The sequence below is a fragment of the Leuciscus leuciscus genome (assembly GCF_965113295.1).
Source record: "Leuciscus leuciscus genome assembly, chromosome: 13".
NCBI classification, from domain to species: Eukaryota; Metazoa; Chordata; class Actinopteri; order Cypriniformes; family Leuciscidae; genus Leuciscus; species Leuciscus leuciscus.
This window is the reverse complement of record NC_138737.1, coordinates 20,579,105-20,605,569: the sequence shown is the minus strand read 5'-3', so window position 1 is coordinate 20,605,569 and position 26,465 is coordinate 20,579,105. Positions and strand designations below refer to the sequence as shown.

Genomic DNA, 26,465 nt, shown 5'->3' with positions numbered 1-26,465 from the left:
AGCAAGCCCTGGGAACTTGAGCTTTAAATCAGTGCGCTGCAATAAGACTCAATCTTGATGCATTTCAACAACACATCAATACTTTTATTTTTCTCATCTTTAGCTCTTTCCAATACTTCTGATTTACATGGAAATTTTCTTTCCTTCTTTTTCAATCTACAATTGCTACCATTTAATTGTGTGAAACATGAAAACCATACATGAATGAATGCAGTACATGAACGCTTAAGACATTCACTACAAATGTAACTTTTCATCTTTTATATTGGAAACAAGAAAATAAATGTTTAATTCAATTAACAGAGCCTCTAAACACAATCCAAGAAATCTGCGATTTGAACTATCCCTTTACATAAAACGGGGACTTTATCTTCACAAGACATCAGAACAATAGAAGGGAATATTTAAAAGAAAAAAAGTAGGACCATAAGCATTTCTCCCTTACAAACAAACATTTTTGTACCTGCTTCTCTCTCAAGACATTATATGTAGGAATATAAACAAATGTTCTCCTGATAATATACTTTTTTACTCAACTAATTCAACTTAGAAACTAAGAATGGCCGATTTATTCTTACAGACCCTCCATCTAATCACTTAAGCAGGTTACAGGTAGTACAAGAAGTCATCCAGGTTCATGTTGGGCTCCTTGTGAATGCTCTGTCCAACCAGGAAGGCCAGTTTGTGGGCATACTGACATGGTGCAGGCACACGGACAATCCCCTTCAGAGAAAGAAGAAAGAGAGCCATGAAGAATACATGAGACGGTACAGTTTTGTAGAGCTATTAGCAGTTGTGTGATACTGATCTACATTGGTTGTTACCTGCCAGTTGTAGTACATGTGGCAGAGTTTGTAGGTGAGTCTCTGCATGTGATCTGGCTTGAGGCCACTGTTGTCAAACACCACATTGTAGTGCGTAGGTGAGACACAACCAAAGCGCACAGCCTGACTTACTATGAAGAAATCATACCTGAAAGCAGACGTAGCATTAAGATGAGCGGTTTGCATTATTATACTAATACAAAATGGATAAGATGAGCGGTTTGCATTATTATACTAATACAAAATGGATAATATTAGGCTATCTGGAGAGTTTTAAAAATCAACTGCAAGACTTTTTAAAACCTTTATGATCTGCACAAATAAATGAGTAATACCAAGTGTCCATATAAAACAAATCCATATAATCACTAAATAAATCTGTAAGGCAGTATATATCAGATTTTCCCTGTGGTATTGAATAGCAATATTTTTTAAGGTATCATATTGAAGTTATAAATTCCAGTATCGTGATGACAGTAGAATCTATACACACCACTCTGGACGAGTGACCTCAGTGTCAATGACTGTTCCAGGAGGAGGGTTGGCAATTTTGCCATCAATCCGGGCAAAGAATCTGGAGCTGATGCGCTTTTTCACCACCACAACTGTCAGCTTGGGCCTGTATGCAAAACAAAAATGTGAATACAACCAAGGGAATTCAACATCCCCATAGTGTGAATGTGCCTGCATAAGTGTGGCTTACTCGTAATCTTGCCCCATGGTCTTGATGGACTGCATGATCTGAGGAACTTCATAGTCCACCACGCTCTGCAGCATGCCGTCTCCAACTCCATCTCGGTACACGATGATGCGTGAGGGCAGGGAATTGTTGCATTTCAGATAGGCCTTCAGAGCAGCTAAAGAGACACACAGCTTCAGTATAGGGATGATGTATTTTGTAAGCAAACTTGCAATTTCGCATCACCCTGGTGATGAAAAACTAAATTTGAAGTCTTGCATTTTGATCAAGATAACCTTCACAAATTAATAACTTTTATGAATTTTAAAGCCGAAATAGAATAGGCAGAAGTATAAAGCTAAAGTTAGTCTATGAATTAAGATTTTAGAAATGAACCCCCACTAAGTTTCCAACAACTCTTTCAATCTCATTTAAAATCTACAAGTTGGAAAGTTTGAGAGAGAATAGTTTGCAAAACCATAAAACGAGGCTGTGAAAGTAGACTAGCAAGTATTGGAGTTTTCCTTTTCTGCGGAATGACGTTTAATGTCACCAACAAACTCTGTAGTGCCATTCAACTACTTGTTAGCAACTGCCTTTTTCAGAAGTAAAAATTAATTAATTAATTTAAAAAAAAATCACTGGGGTATTACTTAGAGCTGGGTATTGACACAAATTTCACAATTCGATTCGATTTCGATTCACAAGCTTGCAATTCGATTCGATTCAATTCAATATTGATTATTTTGGATATCAGGTACAATACATTGCAAATTTTCTCAAGGAAAACAAATCTCTTAACTATTATTGTTAACTATGGGAGTCAGTTATAGCCTAGGCTTCATTAGCCTACTATAATATTGAAGGTAAAAATGAACTGATTTGTATACAAACACTTAAAATACACATTTATTTTTATAATAATAAAGTTATATGAAATTATATAAAAAATATAAATGGTGGCTGTCATAAAAAAACTTACCAGATTTATTCAAACATGCATTAAATATTGAAGAACATTAAAAATAATGAATATGTAATATGGTGCATATATTTAACAAAATGCTCCTCTCTAGAGTTAATTTTTCGAGCTGACTAACGAGTTTATGGTCACTGGATATGTTTTTTCGGAGTTAAATGTGACGTTACATGACATTGTTTACTAACGTCTTTCCACGGTTGAAACACTGATTGAGCGATTCCATGTGACATGATACGGACTTCGATAAGTTGTACTCTATTTTTTAACACACTTTCAGATGCTCATTCATGTTTATTTCATGCTGTAACTGGTATTATTAAGGTGGAAGAGATCTCACGCCACAGCGCCAAAACGGTAATTATGTTTTTGAATTTCGTAAGAAAATGGACGTAATTTGAAATCTGAGACTTTGTTTCATATCAATAATAACAAAGCACAAAGATGATTGCGATTTATTGGATGGGATGCGCGCAACAATGTTCCATTCATTCATCAACTGAAAACAGGATGACTAATCGATTCTTGGGATTTAAGAATCGATATCGTTTCGTAAAAATGAGAATCGATTAAAATCGAGAAATCGATTTTTTTTACCCAGCCGTAGTATTACTGATGTATTTTGTTGTATTTAATATCTTGAGATTGTGTTAACCATAAAACTTATTTCAGGCATTTAACCAAAAACCCACCGGACTCATTTAAAGTCAAACAGATTTGGAATGACACAGTGAGTTAATTTAAGTTATTTTAAGAAAAGGTAAAGCAGCAAGGTGAAACTAATAACCAAAATAATTTTGCAACATTTCACACCTTGCAACGACCCTTTCAGTGCATCGATGATCTCCTGACCACGGTTTTGCAAGACACACTTGGAGAACCACCTGAAAAGAAAACAAAAGCGACATTATACAACAATTCTGTACAACCACAAAATCTGATTCTGAAATCTTTTAACTACAGAATTATTAATGACAACAGTATTATTTTCACTAAGAAATCCTATTGACTATCTAGTCCACCAATAACCAAAAAGCAAGGTTCCCTTCTAACTCTAAACTCAACTTTCACCTACTTCAAATGTTTAGCAGATTCCTGAAAAACATTCACAGTAAGACTTTTGTTTTATTGCCTAACCCAGGGATTCCCAAAGTGTGGTGCGCGCACGCGAGCTACCACCAGGGGGTGCGCGAGAGGAAAAATGTAATGGCGGTCTGTTTTTTTAAGTGGGATTTTTTCACACAATAAAAAAAACATGAACAGTAAACATTTCCTTTGTAAATTCCTTTTCCTTTTATTTTAAATAAAAAAAAAACTATAATTTATTAGTTTTTGATAAAACAAATACATATGAAATGCACAACGACACACCTCGCTTACGCACTCATATGAGACGCGCGCGCACACACAAACTCTCCACGCACATACTTATATGAAACGCGAGCACACACACAAACTCTCCGCGCACATACTCATATGAGACGCGAGCACACACACACACAATACCCTAAAGATGTGGAAAAGTCGATCAAAAGTGTGGCTACATTTCTCCAGGCTCGATGCCAACAGCGATGCAGTATTTGCGGTAAAATAATTGCTGCGAAGACCGGTACCAGACAGATATGAGGAAGCCCTTGACAGTGCACGGAGTAAACATAATAGCAGAAAGATGCACCGTCTTCGACTGGTAAATGAAGACATACCTTGTTGATCACTCTGATAGTGTTTATATTGCAATAATGACCAACTAAATGTACACTGCCGTTCAAAAATGTGTTGGTTAGTCCGAAATTTTTTTCAGTAAGGATGCATTAAAGTGATCAAAAGTGACCTTAAAACATGTCACATGTGTAATGTTACAAAATATTTAGTTTTTAAATAAAACTAAATTACGCGGCTGAAAATAACCGTGCTTTCTGTTACTGTGCCTGTGTCTGTCACTCGTCCTCTTAAAAGTGGAAGCTTGTGCACGCTTTGTTGCATTATATTGAAACTTTGTTGATGTTGTTAATGTCATGCGTGTTCTGGTTATTTGCGCATGATTAAACATGAGTCTTTATATGGCGATAAAACAAAGCTTTGTTGCGTTATTTTTTTGAAGTGGGGATTGGGGTAGTGTTGTCAAAAATATCGATATTTCGATAAATATCGATACTGAAATATCTGAACGGTACCAATACTAATGTACCGAAGTATCGATACTCCCATACTAGCCGAGCTGTCACTTTAACTTCTCTCCAAAGGCGCGTTGACAAACACCACACGTGACCGCACTCGTCTCATTCGCTCTGGTTAAATAGCAAAAGTGAAGTGAATGGAATGGCGAGTGCGGCGCCCTCGCGACCGGCTTTGGTTGATAAAGAACACCGCGAGCGGACATGTCGGAGAATAGCGCGGACACCCGCTACACACCGCGAACGGCCATGTCGGAGAATAGCGCGGACACCCGCTACACACCGCGAACGGCCATGTCGGAGAATAGCGCGGACACCCGCTACACACCGCGAACGGCCATGTCGGAGAATAGCGCGGACACGCGCTTCACACTGCAAGCGGGCTGCAGGCACCCAAAAGATTGCTTGGCTATCAATATCCCTCACATCACTCATTTTTTTAAATTCTGAAAACAGACTTGACGAACAAGCTCCAGGGGGACCATTTAGCAACATGTACCTGTATGCTACTCACCATCAATGGGTCACCTCTTTCTGAATTCCCCTATAACTAACTGTAACTTCCCATGTAACTTCTCATTTTAACTTTTCTGAAACATTAACCAAGATGGCCTAGTATTGTTGTTATTAGTGTGTTGTCTCGTTTTTCCACTGTAATTCTTAAAGTTAAAATAATCTGATTGAGGAATCTTAGAAGTAAATATTTTAACTGTGGTCAAATGTAAATGAACTTGTGCCTATTTAACTTTATTGAAAAAAATATTATTTAATTCTGCAATTTGCCTTCATTAGCGATTATCATCAATTTGATTACACACATATAATTAAACTAAACTGAGCTAGACAATGACATCTCTGAATTCAATAATGAAATGCCTTTAACTGAAAATTGAATGTTTATTCTTATTATTATACATTACTGACACTCTATCCTCCAATTTGATACTGTTAAGTGCTTTGACTCAATCTTTATTGTTAAAAGCACTATATAAATAAAGGTGACTTGACTTGACTTCATGTCGATCGAGTGAGCATTGTTTTTGCGTGTGATGCACACACGTTTGTGTTTAAATCTATTCATCAAATAACGTTAATGTATTAACCAGAATTTATGACCGATAAACAATGCATTTGTTACAGTATATTTTAATCTTTGATAACAGTAGGTAATAAAAATACAATGGCTCATATAGCTCATATAGAAAAAATATGAACAGATAGAACTCAGGACATTTTTGTAAAATATACCTCATTGTCATGTTCTAGACTTGTTATATTCAGCTTTAAATAAAAAAAATACCCCCTTAATATTGTGGCAGTTTTTTTCTCCGTGGTATCGAAAATGGTATCGAATATCGATATTTTTTAAGGTATCGTATCGAAGTTAGAAATTCTAGTATCGTGACAACACTAATTGGGGGTGCGCCAACCCGGTTGGGACATAGAAGGGGGTGCGCAGGAAAAAAAGTTTGGGAACCGCTGGCCTAACCAGTCCAACATAATGTTGAGCACAGAATTTTAAGCTTATATTTGTTTAAACAGTGCCGTCTTCAAATCATTATGTTACCTCGACATGCCGTGGTTAAGACTGGCCACCAGTGCTCCGATGGATCTCTTCCCAGCAGCGGTGTCATGGTAACAGTCTATGCCTACGATCATCAGCTGCTTGAGCTGAAAGACAAAGATTAAATTTGGAATCGGACACTTGGCACAAGCCAACAGAGCCACAGTAATTTGAGAGTCTTACGGGGATTTCTACACTCCACAGCTCTCCTCCCATTTTGCAGTTCATCTGCAAAGCAATCTTGGTGGCCACAGTCATAAGCGCTTGAGGTTTGCTGATGGTGCGAGACACCACACACTGGCTGGGAGTGGGGCAGTCCACACACAGGAACTTTTTCACACAGTCATACTTGTCCTTTCGATTGGTGGGCAGGATCACAACCACCTATGGAAGGCACAAATGTAGTTTGAAACAAAAGCTCAGTCTGGATTCAAATTGTGCATGAATGTGTCTCACCATCTGTGTTTCACGTGATACGTTCTGTTGCAGGGCTCTTAGGAGAGATTCCTGACGATCCTCGTACTCAATCCTGCTTGGGCAGGAAATGCTTATTAATTGAAAATTTTATGGAAAATTTTGGACATTCAAAGTTTCACACAACTCACATGATGGCCCTCTGCATGCGGATTCCCATGGGCCCAGCCACTCTGTTGAGAGTTTGAAGTAGAGATTGGGCAAGTTCTGCATTCCGGCGTGTGTAGAACATCAGCCAGTTGTCCAGATGTATGCAGCTTATCAGAGGGAGACCTCTCATCTCTTTAGACCAGTCAGCTGCCCATGGATTATACTCATACTAAGAGATGAAAACGAAAGAAAATAATCAAGCCCTCAATGAAACTGTTACGTTATGAATGCCTTTTGGGATGTGAAGCTGTCTGTCTTACCGCTCTGCCTCCCTGTATAATCCTCTCAGAGGGCAGAACTCTTCCATTCAGACTCAGCAGTCGGTTCTCAAAGCTCAGACCCCAAGTAGTAAGTTCGTTCTGCACGTCTGCATTTCTAGTGTATGTGAGAACCGATAAAATATATAAACACTCATAATTAAGAAACAAAACACATGAATAGGGCTGGTATAGAACCTGTCGATGTTGGAGATTAAGCGGTTAATTCTGCTCTCTCTCTGTTCAGGACTCAGCCTTGTGTGCGAGGCAAGATCCTTCATGATGTTGAAATCAGCTCGCATCTTATCCGTCAAACCTTCAAGGCAAACAAATGCATACAGGTCAGGGAGTTGTTTACACTTGAAAACAAAACTTAAATGCGTTTCATATTTTACTCTGTCTATTATTTTCGAGGTCATCACCTTTTACCTTGAGGTGTCCACAAATTTTGCACAATGAAACGGTCTCTAAAACAAAAATTTCCCCTTCACCTTAATATAAATACCACCTGCCATTCATTGACTTTGAGCAAGTAGCAAATCATTCACTGAGTAAGTACTGAAATTTGATCAAGAACAAACGTTCAAACATTAAAATAATATGTTCTATATTTCATGAGTAATGTCTGCGTGCCTCGCAGATAATTCATTACGATGACATAAAATAGTGTGATCAAACGTACAGTTAAAGGGATAGTTCACTTTGAAATTAAATTTTGTTATGTTTTAGCTTACCTCAAGGGCATCCAAGATGTAGGTGTCTTTTTTTCCGCAGTAGTTTCAATTTTGATAATTTTAGGTCAAACCGTTCTTGTCTGTCAGTCATATAATGCAGGTCGATGGTCACTGTCTCAAAGAGCATGCACAGAGTCCAAATTAAAACAATTCCCCATCGTCCAAATTAAACAATTCCCCATCGTAAGTACACATTGATGGCCTAAGACACGAAACGAGCGGTTTGTGTGAGAAAACGAACAGTATTTATATCGTTGTTACCTCTTGTACACAGCGACGTCCAAGTGATCTGAGGGCCTGGGCGGGTATAGATATATACACTAGATGTCGCCTTGGCTACTGCAGTTCATTGGAACGAAATTGGCTCGTTTCGTGTCTTAGGCCATCAATGTGTACTTACGATAGGGTATTGTTTTAATTTGGACGATGGGGAATTGTTTTAATTTGGACTCTGTGCATGCTCTTTTGAGATAATGACCATAGACCTGCATTATATGACTGACAGACAAGAACGGTTTGACCTAAAAATATCAAAATTGAAACTACTGTGGAAAAAAAGACACCTACATCTTGGATGCCCTTGAGGTAAGCTAAAACCAGCGCACATACCTGTATTTTCTTCCTGTTTTCGATTAAAGTCCACAGTAGTCGATTGTCGAGTTCACGCGCGTCATCATAGATACTAAACCTATGCGCGTGAACTCGACAATCGACTACTGTGGACTTCGATAGAAAACAGGAAGAAAATACAGGTATGTGCGCTGGCTGAAATAACATCATTGTTATTCATATCTTTCACATCTACTGCAGTCAGATTCACCGCGTTCACTCTGAAGCAATCACTCACAATGGCTGGGCACTTGTAATGACACATCAAGGATGTTAAGAGGCTAAAAGCAGATTTAAAACGTGCCCCATTGAAGTCAACAGGGTGCAAATTTTAAAAACAGGATAACACGGTGTAGGCAACACCGATTTTTGTCGTTGTTCTCTGTACTGACAGCACTCCAAATTTACAAAAAAATGAGCTCAATGTTAAAATTGACCGGAGTTCTCCTTCAATACAAAAACTAATTTATTAGCTGATGTAATTTATGATTCGTGAATTCCATACATCTCTGGATGGCGAAAACGACATCCATCGTTCCACTCTCCTTCATAGCATCATCAAGCTTCGTCTTTGTTATCGTTTTAAAAATGCGACCTCTGGCAGCGGAAAAATGACAAATTTTACCTTTAAATTTCTAAAAGTCAAATTCAAGTACTTCTAGCATTTTAAGCATCTTGTATGAACCCTGATTGCAATAAACTATAGGATACTGGCTATTAAAAAAGGATGAGTCCTTTTTATGGCTTATGCAGTGCATCCAGATATATCATATGAAAGAAAACGGCACTCTTCAAACCATTTTAATGGGTTTTTAAAAGACCTACCTGTGAGGTAGCAGAACTCTGGAACGAGCATGGCAGGTCCCGGTGGAGGGCGTCCTGCAGGGCCAAGTCTCTTCACATGACTAACCAGAAGAGCCTGGTTACCATCTGTTATGTCCAGGCCATATTGCTGGAGAGGAGAAGAACGACTTGAGTACAACCATAAAATTCTGCAACTGGTGTCAAAATAATTCCCTATATTATTAAGCTACCGTTTTGAAGTAGTTCTTAAACGAGATCTCTGTATCTCCCTTCTTGAATGTGTTGTTAGGGGTATGATCCCAGGCAATGTCATCGATCTTGTATGTCTTGTTATTGTACCTATAAATAATAATTTATTAAACACCATTAGTTTGTACATTCTCACGTTAAACCACTTTTGCAAATTATTTAAATACTTTACAAGTATTAAATCCATCCAAGAAAAACTCACATTTAATCCATCCAAGAAAAACTCACATTTATATGTAAAATTTTAATATTTCAAAATAAGACTGATTTATTGTATTTTTTATCAAATAAATGCAGCCTTGGTGAGGATAAGAGACTTTTGACCGGTGGAGTATAAGTAAGTGTATGCTCATTTTACTTGGTCAGAATGATCAGGCCCACAAGCTCCTTTGTGCAGGCTTCAGCGAATCGCTGGTCTCCACACTGCTGCCTCAGACTGTACATGAAGTCAAGGACCGTTTCACTGCGCAGAACCTTGTGGCTCACATCGGAGCACAGCATGATGCTTGACTCATACTGAAGGATGGTGGTCACAAAGCCAGGCCAAATTGTCAACCTGCAAACAGATATGGTCCATTGTACAATCATTCTCCAGCAGCGGGTATGTGTGCACAGACACACAACACACTTCTCTCATAACCTGTGCTGGGGAATGTTGAATGGATCATCAGGATTGTAGTAATGGCGTCCGATCTGCTGCATGTTTAGTATCCTCAGGATTCTACAACACAAAATAAACAGGACTGGAAGTTTAAACACCTCATTCTAGGAATGTCAATTTTCAAAAATTCCCATGATCGATCGTCGTTTAAATTAACGATCAATTAATTGATTAATCGTTAGCCTTAATACTGCGATATACGTCTACTGCAGTGGCTATGACAGCATGACAGGGTCTGCAAATGCTGCTCAAAACGCTATGTTCCTCACCAAAACAATTAGAATGGTTTTAAATATAAATAAAGGGCTAGTAGGATTGTAAAATGTTTCGATGTGATTGATAATTAAATTAATTATTTAATAATCAAATATAACTACTAATACAACGTGTCACCAACGCCGCCTCATATGCGCTTAGAATGTGTGACTGTTGTGGACGCGCTCTTCCTGGAACAACTGCACGCGCTGAATTAATCTGCTACCATTAAACTGGAGCACTTTGCTAGCACGTTATTTATCTAAAAGAAACGCATCCTATATGAGATTAATCAGATACATTCAAAATAACCATAATATTACAAATTATATCTGCACAAAATGACGCAAATTCATGCACAAGTGAACTTGAACTAAGTTACGTGCCATTCATTCAGAACTACTCATGTTGTGGGCGCAGTCTTCCTGGAGCAACGCGACACGGCAACTAAACCCAAATAATTCACAATGTTTTATTACAATATTGTTCTCTTTATAATGTTATGTAATATTAGTCCCAATAGTCATTATTAGTCGTGCACTGCCGTTTTAGCTGCGCGCGCTGAAGCTGACGCTTTACTACAGAGTTAATTCTTAACCAAATGCATCCAATATGAGATCAGTCAGATATAGATAGGCCCACAGGGTATATGCAGGAATCATAGAGATGAATTTACTACCTTTTACTACCTTTTTTACCACCTCCACAATATTTTTTACTACCATCACGACATCAAGCAGCAGCCCTTTTTTTGGGGGTGTGGTGGGGTGGGCGGGGTATGTAAAGCACCACTTACTACTTACTATTCGGTTGTTAAGTCGTGACGTAACCACTCTCCGATAATACTCTTTCCGGGTCCAAAGTCCAGGTCCTCTCTACCTACCTACCGCTTTCGCTAGTGTTTTGGTTATTATTGAGTGTTTTTACAGTGCCGCAGTGCTGTGTCCCGTGTCCCGAGCTAACTCACTTCAACCTCGTAAATCTTCTTTTTCATTGACTCTACCCTTAATTATGCCACCTGAGTGATGAGCTACACTAACCACTCTGTTGGTGTTAAAGGAATTTAAACCCTTTTTGACCGCCAAGGGTGCCTCACTAAGAAGGACGTGATCGTAAATAAATGTACAGGTTCCACCATTGTTATTTCTGGACGAGAGGAGCGCTTGGACCCGGAAAAGGCTAAACGTCACGGGTGACGTCAGACTTAACAATCGGATAAGGTATAAGTGTGACACTGTCACACCCATCATACATATTAGGTACACTAATGTTTAATTGTTATCATTAAGTAGGCCTATTGTCATTGTCAATTATGTTTTTGAGTTTCAGTTGTCCTTATCTTAACCCTAGCCCTTGAGTTATCCTAACCATAGCCCTTAGCCCTAATAAGGTGAATAATAACCTTGGCACTTTGTCATTGCTATCAACTCTGACTCACTCAGGGCTCGACATTAAGCCTTTTCATGTGCTTGTCCTCTGGACAAGTAAATGTGTCATTCACTTGTCCGAGTAAAAAAGTTGCTTGTCCGGAATGTTTTTGGTGTGTGTGTGCTGTAAATATAATTTATTCTGAAGAAATATCCTCATCTGTGATAAATCAGCACTGATATATTTAAATCTGCATATTGTCATATCTGCACCTTTAAAGGGCCACCCCCCACCCCCCAAATCTTATTCAATGTATGCTTAATCTTTAGTTTTAAATTTTATCAATAGATTAAATTGGAATAGCCTATTAAGATAATATAGGGCTGTTGTTACCCTAGGAAGGGCTGATCAAATTAAATCATTTACACTGAAAATGTACAACTGCATTAAATAATGTTATGAATATGAGATCGTTTAAAATATTTTTGAATATACAAATAAGAAACGTTGGAAAGAATGATACTTTTAAACATGAAAGTAAACCGCCAGTAGGAGGCGTCAGGCGACCGTCTTAATGAGCGAGTCATTGAGTCATTCATTCAAACGATTCGTTCAAACAACTGATTCATTCAAGAATGAGACATGTTTATGAATGGGACATTGAATCTTTGACTCAGCCAATTCGTTCAAAACGCTGAATCATTCAGTAATGAAACACGGTTAAGTGTTGCTGTGAGATGCGTTTGGAACTATTTTTGCTGCTGAAACAGAACAAAAACAGTCAATATTGTGTCTAAAATGTAAGTAACTTAATTTGAACTGTTTATTGAACTGTTGTATCAAAAGCAATGTCACATTTTCAGTCGTGATGGTAGGCTACTCAAGAAAACAGCACTCGTCGTGTGAGGTTGCTAAACTGTATCATATGTTAAAAAATATTAAAACACATTTTGAATTTTGGCACTGGCAGTAACGTTATGTTGTTAACTGAGTTTAAACTGAGTTTACATTTGTTTGGATTTCTCCTCGAGAGGCTGCGCGAGCCTCAACAGCGCAACCTTGTTACCGTCAGTAGCCTAATACATCCACTATCGATCGCAACTTACAATAAATATAAATACGATCAGAATCATTCTCTCATTTTAGTGATTCCCTAGTTATTTATACATTTTTTGTTATTGACGTTTAATTAGGCTGCTTGTCCGGTCGGGCAAGTAAAATTCTCTTTTACTTGTCCCTTCAAAAAATCCACTTGTCCCGGACAAGCGTTAATGTCGAGCCCGTCAGGTCCTGTTAGCACCGTATATATATTTTTTAATTATGCTAGATGAAGTTAAAATATATGGAGACACAAATATTAAGCAAAAAAAATGGAAACTCATACATTGAGGTGGTGATGAAAAATTTACTACCAAGTCAAATTGCGTTTGTTACCTTTTACTACCTTTCAAGGGCCTTAATTTTGGTAGATTATTTTTACTACTTTTACTACCTTTTACTCGAGTCACCAATTGTCGAGTCCGAGTCAAGTCTCGAGTCCCCGTGTTCGAGTCCGAGTCCAAGTCCGAGTCACCAAAGAAGAGACCGAGTCGAGTCCGAGTCGAGTCACCATTACCTGAGTTCGAGTCCGAGTCGAGTCTCGAGTCCCCAGTGTTCGAGTCCGAGTCGAGTCATCAAGGTTGAGTCTGTGTTATATTTCAAGACTGCCAACATTTCTCTACTCTGGCACCATTAAAGAGCTGATATAATTATAAAAGAGGGTCTACATTGAACAAAAATGACACCACTGTGTTGACAATTATAAATACAATATAAATAAATATAAATAAAAAATTTGATTTCAATAATGTAGGCTATTAGTAGGCTAAATGTTGAAATTAACATTAACAATGCTGTAGAAGTGCAGTTTATTAATAGTAGCCTAAATGTTAACTAATGTAGTTAACTAGAGTTTAATAAATGGAACATATTGTAAAGTGTTACCGATTTGTTATACACCGATTCAGACGTCTCGTGAGTTCGTTGTTGGACAGATGGTCAGTAGTTTTAACCATTCATTAAAGTGAATCGTTCAAAGGAGTCATTAGTTCGCGAATCGGACGTGTCATTAATGGACGTGTAGCCTATACGGCACGCCTTGTGTGATTATCTCGGCAGTTATTTGTGTCAACACAGAAAACATTTCATCACTAGATAGGTCTTTTCGTTTATTGAAATTGTGGCTAATGTCAGCTGAATGTGCGGAACGCTTTTCAGAGAAGATAAGGCAAACGTTTTTTGTTTTTTTTCAGCACAATTCACACCTCGCGGTAATTCAGGAGAAAAAAATCTCTGAATGATCTACGTGAAACTTCGGTCTTCCGACCTTTTACTATCGTGTCAATTGATTTTGATTAATATGCGTGAGGAGGGAGCACCGCTCGTGTTGTTTGAAGACGGTGAGAGCGCGCGCGCGGCTGGGGCTTTCTCTCTGCTCGTTCATATATGCAGGAAAAAAAGAGATCCCGTCCGGTCTTGGAGCCCAAAACAGGAAAAGTGTAACATCTTATATCAAATTTTAAATCCTATTTAGTCAGAAACTTCATCCAACGTCATTCATTTGATGAATGCTCAAGTCCGATTTTATATCCTCGAGTCCAAGTCAAGTCACGAGTCCTGAGAATAGAGTCTCGAGTCGGACTCGAGTCCAGAGAATAGGGACTCGAGTCGGACTCGAGTCCGAGTCCAGGACTCGAGTACTCCATCACTGGATAGGCCTACAGAAAATAAACAGTATTACAACTTACATTTGCACAAAACAAAAGGCTGCGAATGCACACGCAAACTTATAGTCATGATGAAGGTGTAAAATGGTCCCAAACATAACTCCGGCGCGCTCGCTTTACATGTTTCGCGGTTGAGCAGCGCGCACGCGCATGAAGACCTACTTAATCGATGATCGATAAGTTGTATCGATTAAATGTATTATCGACAATTAATCGATCGTCGATTAATCGTTGACATCCCTACCTCATACATAACAGCCGTATTTCAAACAGAGTGCATTCTGTGATTACCTCCTGAAGAGGATGTTGTAAAACTGCAGGCATACAGGAGAGGATGGCGGGAGTTCATTGGTCAGTGTGACAGTGATCTCAACCTTTTCTCCATTTCTGGTCTCACTGCACAGGACTGTCTCCTACGGGCAAATCAACGCATCATTGACCATCAAATCAAATCCACACTCCAAAGCCTCACAAAAAGCAATTAAATTAAATAATGAGTATGATGTAAAAACATACAGTATTGTGCAGTTTGTTTGGGAGGAAGAGAATTGCTCCATCAAAGGTATGTGCTTTGCCCAGAGTCTCCTCATGCTGGAAAAGCAAAGCCGAGCGCAGGCGTCGGGACTCCATAGGTGGCTTGTAGTCCACGTGGTACTGATACAGAGCCCACAGAGGCCGTGAAAGCAGGCGCATGAAATTGGCCCTCAGCTCAATGGCAGTGCCTGAAACACCTGTCACAGGAAGAGATTCAAATCTAGTATCACACATTAATACAACTGAACACCAGAACATGCATGTGGGAAATATACACTACCATTCAATGGTTAAAGTAAAGTAAATTAAGACTTCATTACTTTTGAAGAATTCTCTTTATGCTCATCAAGGCTGCATTTATTTGATCAAAAATACAGTAAAAATAGTAATGTTGTAAAATGTTTAAAGAGCACCTATCATGGAATTTTGAAATTTACCTTTCATGTAGTGTGTAACATAGATCTAAGTGAACAAAAACATCCTGCAAAGTTTTAAATATGAAAGTGCACCGTATATAAAGTTATTGTCTTTCAAAAGTAAGAGTCGACTCTGAGTCATTTTTAGGAATCGTTAGAAGACCGAAGCTTTTTCTCTGACTAGATGACGTCAACTTGTCAAGTTATTTGAATACGATACGCCCACTTATTGCGCTCCAAGACGCCAGTGAAAACATCATGGCAACGAGACGCTGTGTTCTGAAGTGCGACTCAAAAACAAACTTTTTTTCATCTGCCCGAGGAGCATTTGAAGACTAAGTGGCTACAATTCAAATATACAACTATACCACAGAAGTATAGTCCGAGCCTTGTGCTTTGTTCGCGCCATTTTGAAGATGATTGCTTTACCAACTTAAATGCAATCAAACTTGGATTCGCGAGCCGGCTGATATTGAAGGAAGGTTCAGTTCCAAGTGCATTTGCTTCAGCTTCCTCCTCCGTATCACAACCTGTAAGGGTTATTAATAATTGTTGCTTTTATGTTTTATGTAGCATGCTTAATAATTATTTTGTTTGTTGTGTAAGCACCGTTTAGCTTCTAGGTCTTCAATGACAATTGTATTGAGATATGTGAAGTGTTTGTCGTTGTTTTCGGAGTTGTCTTAAAGGACAATTCCGGTATTTAACACTGAGTCTATTTTGTAGTTTGTTTTAGATGAACAAGAGTGGTGGACAAAGAAATTTTGACAATGGTTCCTGTCGCGACTTTTTGACTATTTTAGAATTGCCCATGACCGCTTTAGAATGGGAGTCAATGGCCATGCACAAACATGTCCTTAAAACAACCCTTAACGTTCGTTTTCAAAACTGTTCAACATACCGAGTGGTTAGTGGTGTTCGTTGATGATTAAAAACAAATATATAGTCGAGACAGGAACCATTGTCAAAATTTCTTTGTCCACCACTCTTGTTCATCCAAAACAAACTACAAAATAGACTCAAAGTGTTAAATACCGGAATTGTCCTTTAAAGAATAGAGTAATACCTCGTAGTACTGGAATTTTTTTGGGTAAAAACGTTATGTTTATGCATCGGGCTAACGCAAAACAAAGACTGATTGTGCTTTTACAATATGAACTCTGGGCTATGCTCGCTAACATAACATTAAATTCCTAATCTTATTTTAATTTTTTTACTACAAACTACAAAGCAGTGCACTATAATCATTATTATATGACAATTTAATTGATAAAAGCATCATTGTACTCCGTGTTAAACAATATAAGTAGTATCTCTGTAAATACTGCTAACATTTGACTGGGTCATCGGACCAATCACCGCAGATTAGCGTCACGTAAAGGCGGGGTTTTGAAAAGTGATTCACTAAACGAATCATTTGAGAATCGCGGTCAAAACAGGTAAAAATAAATGCATATTTTAAGAAAACTAAAGTGTTTTTTGTCATTGCATGCATGCAAAACTGTTGTTGGGGACTTCTAAAAAAATATTAGGAACATTTTAAATGCCATAATAGGTGCTCTTTAAATACAAAAATGTTTTTATGTAATTTTGTCCTGTGCTGGCCAAGCTGAATTTTCAGCATCATTACTCCAGTCTTCAGTGTCACAAGATCCTGCAGAAATTATTCTAATATGCTAATTTGCAGCTCAAGAAACATTTCTTTTCATCATTAATGTTAAAACAGTTTTGCTGCTTGATACTTTTGTGGAAACTTGATTTAGGGATACTTTGATAAATAAATAGAAAGTTTAAAACATTTAATTGAAACAATTTTTTTAAATAATTTTGTCATTTGAACTGAAATATTCCCATATCTAAAGGATTCATCTAACTAAATCTAATTTATAATCAAGTAGAAATTAGTAAACAGACTCAAATCAAGAAACCAGTGCCAATACCCAAACCTGACATTTCCAAAAGGGCAAAAATGCTCATTAACATTTTGGTGTTACCTGATTTGGACTCTTTCACATGTTCCATTAGCTGGCGAGTGTGGACACCAGAATCATGGAAATCGCGCCTGCGCCCACCTCTCTCCCCTATCTTTACCTGCTGAAAGCCTGCCGAAATCTGGAGCATCACTACAGGAAGAAACAAGGTAAAGACCAAGAAATGGGGTTCGTGAATGTTATAGTACACTATAGCATAGTACATATTTCCACTTGTTGCTCTAATGCACTTACCTTCTTCAGACATTGCTCCAGGTGCAGGTTTCTGTCTCCCTCTGCCCACCAGCTGTCCTTCAGGTGGAGTGGGCATAACAGGCTTTGCAGCCTCTTGTGATAATGGTGGTTGCTGCATACGAATTGGAATATGAATACGTTTATTTCAATTAAGTTTTATAATATTCAAATAATTATAAATAAACTCACCGCGCCAGGAGCAGCAGGCTCCTGACCACGACCTCTGCCTCTTGATCGCGCTCTTGCTCGTCCCGTCATTTTGATGCTTCTTCACAATGCTTGGACTTATTCCAAATCAAAGTGCTGTACACAAGTAAAGTTATAATCACCATTAGGGATGCTCCGATCATGATTTTTGCAGCCGATACGACTACTGATTTCTTATCATCATGATCAGCCGATACTGATCCTTAAAGCTTAATATAAGTCAGGGCTCGACAATAAGGACTGCCCGATGGCCCGGGGCCAGCGTGAAAGACACTCGGGCCAGTTGACGGATCAGTCACTTGCCCAAACGGGCTAGTGCTGCATCTTCACAAAAGTTAATAATTTGCACCTTTTTAACCTGTTAAGCTGCAACGCCACTTTTGAAAAATCCCCAGAAATGACATACCCAAACTGAAACAGATACAGTTCATGAACCCTTTGCACTAAAAGCACAAGTATGATCTCATTTGAAAGCGGACACCTGGTAGTTTATTGTAAATGTAGAATTAATTATTGTCATAATGAAAAAAACATTTTTTAAATAGCTTCAAAGTTTTGTAAAGTTATTAGAAATTTATTTTTATTAAACATATTCATGAAAATAAAATTGAAGTGGGCCCTGGAGCAATCTAGAAATGCACTGCAGCTAAAGCCATATGTGTGACCATGTTATATTTAAAATCTGAAAATGATAAGTCTAAAACTCTGTATTTGGTTAAATGTTTTTCAAGATCATGTCAAATTACTTTATTTTGATTAGACTCTAAAAATGCTACTGATGTTTAGTCATCATCTAAGTCATCTATTCAGTCTATTGTCTCTATTGTTTTGTGGTGCAAACGAGCCCCATTCAGTCTCAGTCTCCCCAGTACACATTCACACACCTCTCCAGCCTGGTTATGGATCTAAATATGCATATCTTTTGTCTGCATTATAGTTACTAACGACTGGCTATTCACAGGCTATTCATAGGGTTTCAATCCCTAATTTATTTTATCAAAGTTCTCACTTATATTTGAAACTGTATCAAATGCACTAAAACATTTCAGAAAAGCATTACTATTTAGAAAAAACCCCCATAAAAGAATAACTTCTAGGTGACAGGTGCACCTGAGCTAGCTAGCATGTTAGCTTAGCACACCATCAATACACGACCATTTATGAGATTAAAACTATGTTTGTGCTTCAAACTTATTTTATAACGCAAGTCGATTGTTTTAAATAATCTTCTGTGATCTAATTTGGCTTCAGATAAAAAAAAATCAGAAAGGAAATATATTATTTATAGTATGCACGATGATAAAGTCTATATCGATTAGCATTACATTATAAATATAATCTATTATTATAAAAATACCTGGCATTGCTTGAAGAACACTCAAATATCAAATATCATTTGCAATCATGTTTATTGTCTTCAAAACGTCTATATCTGCATATTACAGCGATCTCTGTGTTAGCTTTGTGTGTAGCTGCTATCAGTGACGTCCTTGAAGGTCACATGATTATGGCTCTTCTTCATGTTCCATATATGGAGTATTATTGTGCATATAGCGCCCTCAGGCTATTGGTATGAATTGAAAACACAGCACATCTTAGTAAGAAGCGCTCATAATGATTACATCGACGCATTTGGGTATAAATTCAAGAAATATTATTCCCGTCTATAGAAATATGATGTGAATCTATGAGAATATATCAATATTCCTCCAAGTCTGCACATTTTTTAGCTAAAAGCCCTGAGGGACGTTGTTTTGTGAATCGCTGTCATGACAACAGCACGGAGTTTTTTTTTCTGAATGGACCAGCTGACGCTCATAATTCATATTAAAGGGATCAACGCATTTTTCCATTTCATAACTCCTGACACAAAATAAGACATAACTGTCACTATAAGTTTCTCAGAATACAATAGTTGTCAAATACTGAAACTTGAGTCTTATATCTTTTTAATGATGTATAGTTTGTCAAGGTAAAACATTTAATCTGATAGTAACTTTGAACTAAATAAATAAAAAAACGCTTCAGTGCGCCGACGCACTGGTGAGGGTTAACAGGTTTAGCATTGTCAATATTAAAATTCAAGTGCACATAGAAGCGAAGCGAAAGTAACCGTGTCACTGTTTGGTACTCACGCACTGTGTATTAAGTTTTGTGTGCGCAGCAGCACACATTCAAAGCGTGCGCCAAGAACGCGGCGTGACGTGTCACAGCGAGCGAATACTCTTTCACGTCTGAAGCGGATTCAGAACTATGATCAAAATAGATGGAGTAGATCGAGTTCATCAACACCCCCAAAATGTGTTATTACACACAATAAGCTGTGGAAAACAACTCATTGCGGTACTCGTGCTGTCCGATTCACACCCGAAGCACGCACACACAAAGACGACCCCTCGGACAGTGTGCAATTCCAAATTCAATTCTCTTTCACGGCTTATTGCACTCAAACAGTCAAATACAGTTATGTCAGAATGCTTGTCTTGGCGTTAGGTCTTAAAGTGACAGCAGCCTAATACAATATACATGGCTGCTGTCTGTCAAACAACAAAAGAGAAAGAGAAAATCACTTACTACTCTTGAATGAATAACCTTTGTACCTTTAATATGAACTAATGAATATTATATTCACGTAAAGACAATGCAGTGTTTTATTTTTTACATTTGATAATAGGGCTGGGCGATATGGCCTAACAAAAAAAAAAAACTCACAAAAAATCTGATTTAAATCAAAAAATGTAATCAATCTGCAGATGACAAAGAAATTGTTCAAAACAAGTTTTAACTTAATTTTGTTCTGATTTCCCCTTCTGGGATTTGATCTGGATTTGATCTTGGGGTTAAAGTGCAATCAGAAACAACAAGCCAAAAAGACAAGATGGCAGGCCCTGTAACGTTACGTGACATTGTTCTCCAGCTGTTTTATAGGACCTCTTTCCGCGGTTGAAAAACACTGATCAGGGCTTGAATTTCGGCGCGGGATTGCGGGTATTGCGCATAATTTGTATCATTCCCGCAGGTCTCCCACTTATAATGCGGGAAATTCCCGCAAACATTGATTCACTTTAGCATGTAGGTTGTATTGGTAAATTAATCCACACAGATTATACAATCAAATCAGTCATTTTAAAACTGTCAGCGAGACGCAATTTCACAAACAGCGTGAGTGATTCAGCGGTGCTGCGTCTTCTATCTCTCGTCTCTCAACATGGGTTGCACAAGGCTATCGTTAAGCGCTGCAGGCGGCGATAATACACATACACTCTCGCGTTTCGGGAGTCGGGATAGACGGAATTGTCACTTGCATAATCGGGCCAGCATTGCATCACGAGTAACTAAAGTTTACCATTTGCACGTCTTTTTAAGTCTTACCAGTTTAAACACTCACGCGATTTTAAACTATTCAGTACTTGCGCGCTGTCTGAGAGATGTTTTTTTCTCTGCACACTTTTGCCGCTTTTCCATTACCAGTACCAGCTCAACTCGACTCGCCTCGCCTCTCGTTCCGTTTTCCATTGCAGATAGTACCTCCACAATAGTACCTGGTCGTCATAGCGACGCTGCAGGAAACTGCCGTGACTTAATCTTATACGCGAGACACACCCGCTACCCACACACACAGGACTATGGAGGAAATCGAGTGTATGCTGTTTTTGTTTTTGTTGTTTTTTTATTCAGGATACTCCGTCTGGCGCGTGCAATGATGACGCAGTGAATAGTGACAATTCTCTCTGACCAATCAGCAGTCTGTCGTGTTTTCATGTCACATTTTAGTATCGCCTCAGCTCGCTTAGAACCTCGCCGGAGGTGGTACGAAAAAAAGTACCTGGAAGCGGGTACAGGTACAACTTTTACACAGTGGAAAACCAAACAAAGGCGAGTCGAGTCGAGCCGAGCCGGTACTGTGTAGTGGAAAAGCGCCATTATAGAGTAAAGCCGCCTCACAAACAGCTCGCGGGTAACAAAAGTTATTTTTCGTGGATATCGCTTTAACAGTCAAAAACGTACGAAAATTATGTCAATTTCGGTCTTGGTGAGTATCCTCTAAACACAGTCGGTGTCTTAAATGAGCATAAATCGCACGTGACCGTATAATGAACACAGGATCCGTGCACGAGCTCTTAAAGGGACAGCAGCCATATGTGTCTGTCATTAATTTGGTTGTCAAAACAACAAAACATAGCTTTCATTTTAAGGAATCAGGATTAATGTATTTAATTTAGTCAGGACTAAAATACTACCCAGTGTTATTTTACATTTGATTACTTTATTCAGTCTCTGTAGTATTTCTGAATACTAGTGTTAGACCTAAGCAAACACTTCTCTCTTTATTTCTCTTTATTGGGATCTTTATTCTATTGTATTTATTTGTGCTACTTTTTTCAATTTAATTCAAAGATTGAAATCAAGCTTCCTTGAGTTGTGTAAATTCTTAAGAACAAAATTACCCCATTGTAAAAATGCAATGAGTGAGCATACATTTAGGCGAGATAAATGTAATAATAAAAAAAAAAGTCTAAACTCCCCCCTCAAATAAAAAATCCCCCCCCATAAGAATCACCTAAGGGGGGATTTCCCCCCCATTTTCTAAAATGAAATTCAGGCCCTGCTGATCGATCGATTTTATTACATTTCGGTAAGTTGAACTGTATCTTTCAAATTACCTATATTTGTGTTTATTCACTATTAACTTGTAGTAAAGAGTAACAGATGATCGGTTCACGTGCCGCTTGAACTGAGATCTTTCAGCGATCTGTCACGTCACATTTACAAGCGCCAAAACAGTGTTTGTTTCAATTTTGTAATTAAATTGACAGAATCTGAGAGCTGAGAATTTGTTTCATATCAATAGTAACCACCTCTGTCTTGTCTGTCGGAGTCAGTGTCCTCTTTGCTTTGCGATTTTTACTCTGCGCGAGAAAATGTATAGTGTGGCTTGAGAGCGTGTAAAAAGTGACAATTGCGTGAGTCTCACGTGAATTCGTGAGAGTTGGCAGCCCTGCGGATTCAGTTGGTAAATGTTTTTGGCGGGTGTGCTTGTGCTGCCACGGTCTTGTTCATTTGCCATGTTGTTTGTGTATCTCTATGGCAAACGCTCAGCCCATTCGGAACTACGGGAGCCCAGAGACGGGAGCGTCGGCGGATGTTAAGAGAAAAACGATTTTCATTCAAACAAGCCGACGTAAACTACACATTCGAGTTAATCGATTTATCACCCAGCCCTATTTGATAATTCAGTTTCTGTAAGCTATTGTTTCTTACTAGAACGATACTGTTAAATAGATCTAACGTAAGCCTACCTGAAAAACTTTTAAAAAAACTTAAAAAACATCTTTGCATCTTCGTTTTATTGTACTTGTCCAATTGTTACTTTGTTCTTGTTTTTAATAAAGATAGATGGTAACACTTTACAACAAGGTCTCATTTGTTAAAGGAATGGTTCACTTAAAAATGAAAATTCTGTCATAATTTACTAACCCTCAAGTTGTTTCAAACCTGTATGAATTTCTTTCTTCTGCTGAACACAAAGAAAGATATTTCCGAAGAATATCGGTAACCAGAAAGTTGATGTACCTGACTTCCAAAGTATTTTTTAACTTCTATGAATGTCAATGGGGTTCATCAACTGTCCGGTTACAGAAATTCTTCAAAACATCATCCTTTGTGTTCAGTAGGGCTGTCAATTGCTCAAAAATGACGTTCGAATATTCCCTCTAAAAAAAGGGTTGGGCATTTTGTCAAAGACGTCCATTATGTCAATAACAGGACAAATTAATACAAAGAGACATAACTACTTGTATAGGTAGTTTAAGTTTAAAAATATTTGACAACGTATTACCTACACAAAAACAAGTAAATCACCTAATGGCCAAGACCGCAGACCTCACTCTCGCAGGCACTCTCTCTCTCTCGCCCTCACGCTCATGCTGCGTTCACACCAAACGCGAATAGAGCGTCTGGTGCGAGTGATTTCAATGTTAAAGGTATAGCGGAGGATCTTTCCAAATTTTAGATAAGACCCGCCCTCTCCACCTTTTGAAAAGTTTGATTGATTCACCAGAATGATTGACAATTAGGAGGACCAATAGTTTAGACTACCCACCAGGAAGTAAAACATCCTCCGCTATACCTTTAAGTCAATGTAAAGTCAATGTAGGTCTTGCGGCGCGAATGAGGCGTCACGCTCTCCGCGCGTCAATTTCGCTTCAAACTTTTGCTTTTGACGCGCAAATGGATTCAAAATGTTCAAGAGTCCAACTAGACGCGGTAGACGCGAATCCGACATTGAACGCTCCGAGCGAGCTATGCTGTGCTTTTCCTTGACATGAAACGGTAAATAATCAAACCAGTGGAAGCCTGCAGTGCATGAAACTGCTGTATCTAACCTACCTTATTCATGCAATATGAACTATTCCTTTAACATTGAAGTATTAATGAAGATGAACTAACAATGAGCAATACATTTATTACAGTATTTATCAATCGTTGTTAAAGGGATACTCCACTTTAAAATGAAAATTCTGTCATCATATACTCACCCTCATGTTGTTTCAAACCTGTATGAATTTCTTTCTTCTGCTGAACAGAAAGGAAGATATTTAGAAGAATATCAGTAACCAGACAGTTTCTGGTCTCATTGACTATATTTTTTCCTACTATGGAAGTCAATGAGACCAGAAACTGTCTGGTTACTGATATTCTTCTAAATATCTTCCTTTCTGTTCAGCAGAAGAAAGAAATTCATACAGGTTTGAAACAACATGAGGGTGAGTATATGATGACAGAATTTTCATTTTAAAGTGGAGTATCCCTTTAAAGGGATACTTAGTTCACCAAAAAATTTAAATTATCCCATGATTGGGCTCACCAATCACTCACTCAAATGTACTCACTCTGAAGCCATCCTAGCATTCTTCTTTCAGATAAATACAATCGGAGTTATATAAAAAAATATCCTGGCTCTTCCAAGCTTTAAGATGGAGGCCATCTTAATCCTCAGTGCATTAAATAGCTTCCGACAGATCGACTTGCGCCAAAAGAACTGGGCTAATTTTCATTTTGGGGTGAACTATCCCTTTAATAACGAAATACGACTTTTGATTTTAATAATGTACTAGTAAATTATGAAATTAACATGAACTAGGATTAATAAATGCTGTAGAAGTACTGTTAAACACTGCTAATTAGTAATATAAGTGAAATGGGGAGACAATAAAAATGTATGGCATTGGTGTGGAAACAAACCTAAAAAAGAGAGGATTTGGGGAGAAAAGGATGGATTCTTAAAGCATTCCAGGTAATTAATGGTTTTGTAAATTAAATCGGGAGAGTACAAATATGTGGTAGGCCTATGTTGTCCTTTTTATACGGTTACATCGGAATAAAAAGCGTGAAAAAAATGATCAGGAGATAAAGAGCTCTTTCCATAGATATTCTTGTTATATGTCACATTAAAATTCCAAGCATTATGTTGTTCTTCTGATGTAAGGATGATTTGTAGCGCAACCTTACGATTTTAAATTATTTGTTTCAGTCTTTGAGTGGAACTTCCCCAAACTGGAAGTGCCTCCCATAATCTAAAACGCAGTAGGCCTATTTTCGGCAAAAAAAAGAAAAGGATACTTACAGAGCAATTTCATCGTCAAAGTAATTATCTACAGCCAACTGACACTTAAAGGCTTTATATGCCACGAACAACGAGCTAATTTAATGCGTTGAGGATTCTTGCGATATGAATGTAAAAACGTGATTCATCCATGTTCTCGTGCATGGCGCGCAGCGGCCACGTGACATTCAAATCATGTCTTAATTAGGTTTAAACTCAAATTCTTTAATAGTATAAAATTATCGTTTATTAACTTAACAATTTTCCTTTTATATTAAAAAGTGCACTTTTATTGTCAAAGTTATAACGAGTTCTCTGACAAGTTCGCACTTAATGAGTGACGTTATATTATAGGCCTGTAAAATGCATTAGTAGGCCTACGGCATAGCTGCTAATAGTTTAACTTAAATATCATACACTGTTACTTAATTGTATTTTAAAAGAAATACTAAACCTTATTACTTCATTAAATATTAAATTTTTGTTAATATCTTATAACGTTATTAAAGATTTGGTGCGCTTGCAACATAAAGTTCTATTTGCTGAAAAAAAGTTAACTTGAACGATTCGAAACACATATAACAGTTATATCACCTAAATACTTAAGGAAAGTGCTCTATCATCGTGTATATAATTTAGTGCAACTGATGTAGCAGCTAACGTTAGTAATCACTTGATTGCCAGAAACTGACAAAACAATATGACAATCTAAATTTGATGGTTTAAGACAGTTTACAAGGTATTTCCATTGTGTATAAGAAAATAAACAATTTAGCAACTGTTAGGAGCAATACACTGTCTAATTATATATGTATAAAGTCATTGAAGTCTTAGAAATCGTCGACTGACTCTTACCCTTTCTTCGATCAGCGCCAAATGACATTCAATTAACTTCAGTCAGCTCGTTAACCTGATTTCACATGTATCCCTC

At 37.9% G+C, this 26,465-nt stretch overlaps 1 protein-coding gene across 2 annotated transcripts; it reads right to left on the bottom strand.

Moving 5' to 3' along the window:
* Positions 1–53: 53 nt before the first annotated feature.
* On the bottom strand, positions 54–26,465 carry piwil1 (piwi-like RNA-mediated gene silencing 1). Of its 2 annotated transcripts, none has more exons than XM_082188077.1 (21): positions 26,390–26,465; positions 17,911–18,024; positions 17,722–17,833; positions 17,491–17,619; positions 15,063–15,277; positions 14,838–14,959; positions 10,138–10,218; positions 9,856–10,053; positions 9,479–9,587; positions 9,270–9,396; positions 7,300–7,417; positions 7,105–7,219; positions 6,826–7,013; positions 6,677–6,749; positions 6,404–6,604; positions 6,224–6,327; positions 3,296–3,366; positions 1,528–1,681; positions 1,318–1,443; positions 825–972; positions 54–723 (listed from the first exon to the last, which is right to left on the bottom strand). In XM_082188077.1, the coding sequence occupies exons 2-21, from the start codon at positions 17,977–17,979 to the stop codon at positions 607–609; spliced, it is 2,577 nt and encodes an 858-aa protein (XP_082044203.1). In that variant the 5' UTR covers positions 17,980–18,024; positions 26,390–26,465; the 3' UTR covers positions 54–606. The 2 variants fall into 2 exon arrangements, with proteins under 2 accessions (XP_082044203.1, XP_082044204.1); XM_082188078.1 differs by lacking the exon at positions 26,390–26,465 and adding an exon at positions 25,174–25,255.

Coding starts and splice junctions, on each gene's coding strand:
- piwil1 (XM_082188077.1), bottom strand. CDS start 17,979: ATGACGGGACGAGCAAGAGCGCGATCAAGAGGCAGAGGTCGTGGTCAG. Junction 14,960..15,062: donor CAAACAAACTGCACAATACT/GTATGTTTTTAC, acceptor ATTTGCCCGTAG/GAGACAGTCCTGTGCAGTGA. Junction 9,588..9,855: donor GGCCTGATCATTCTGACCAA/GTAAAATGAGCA, acceptor TATTATTTATAG/GTACAATAACAAGACATACA.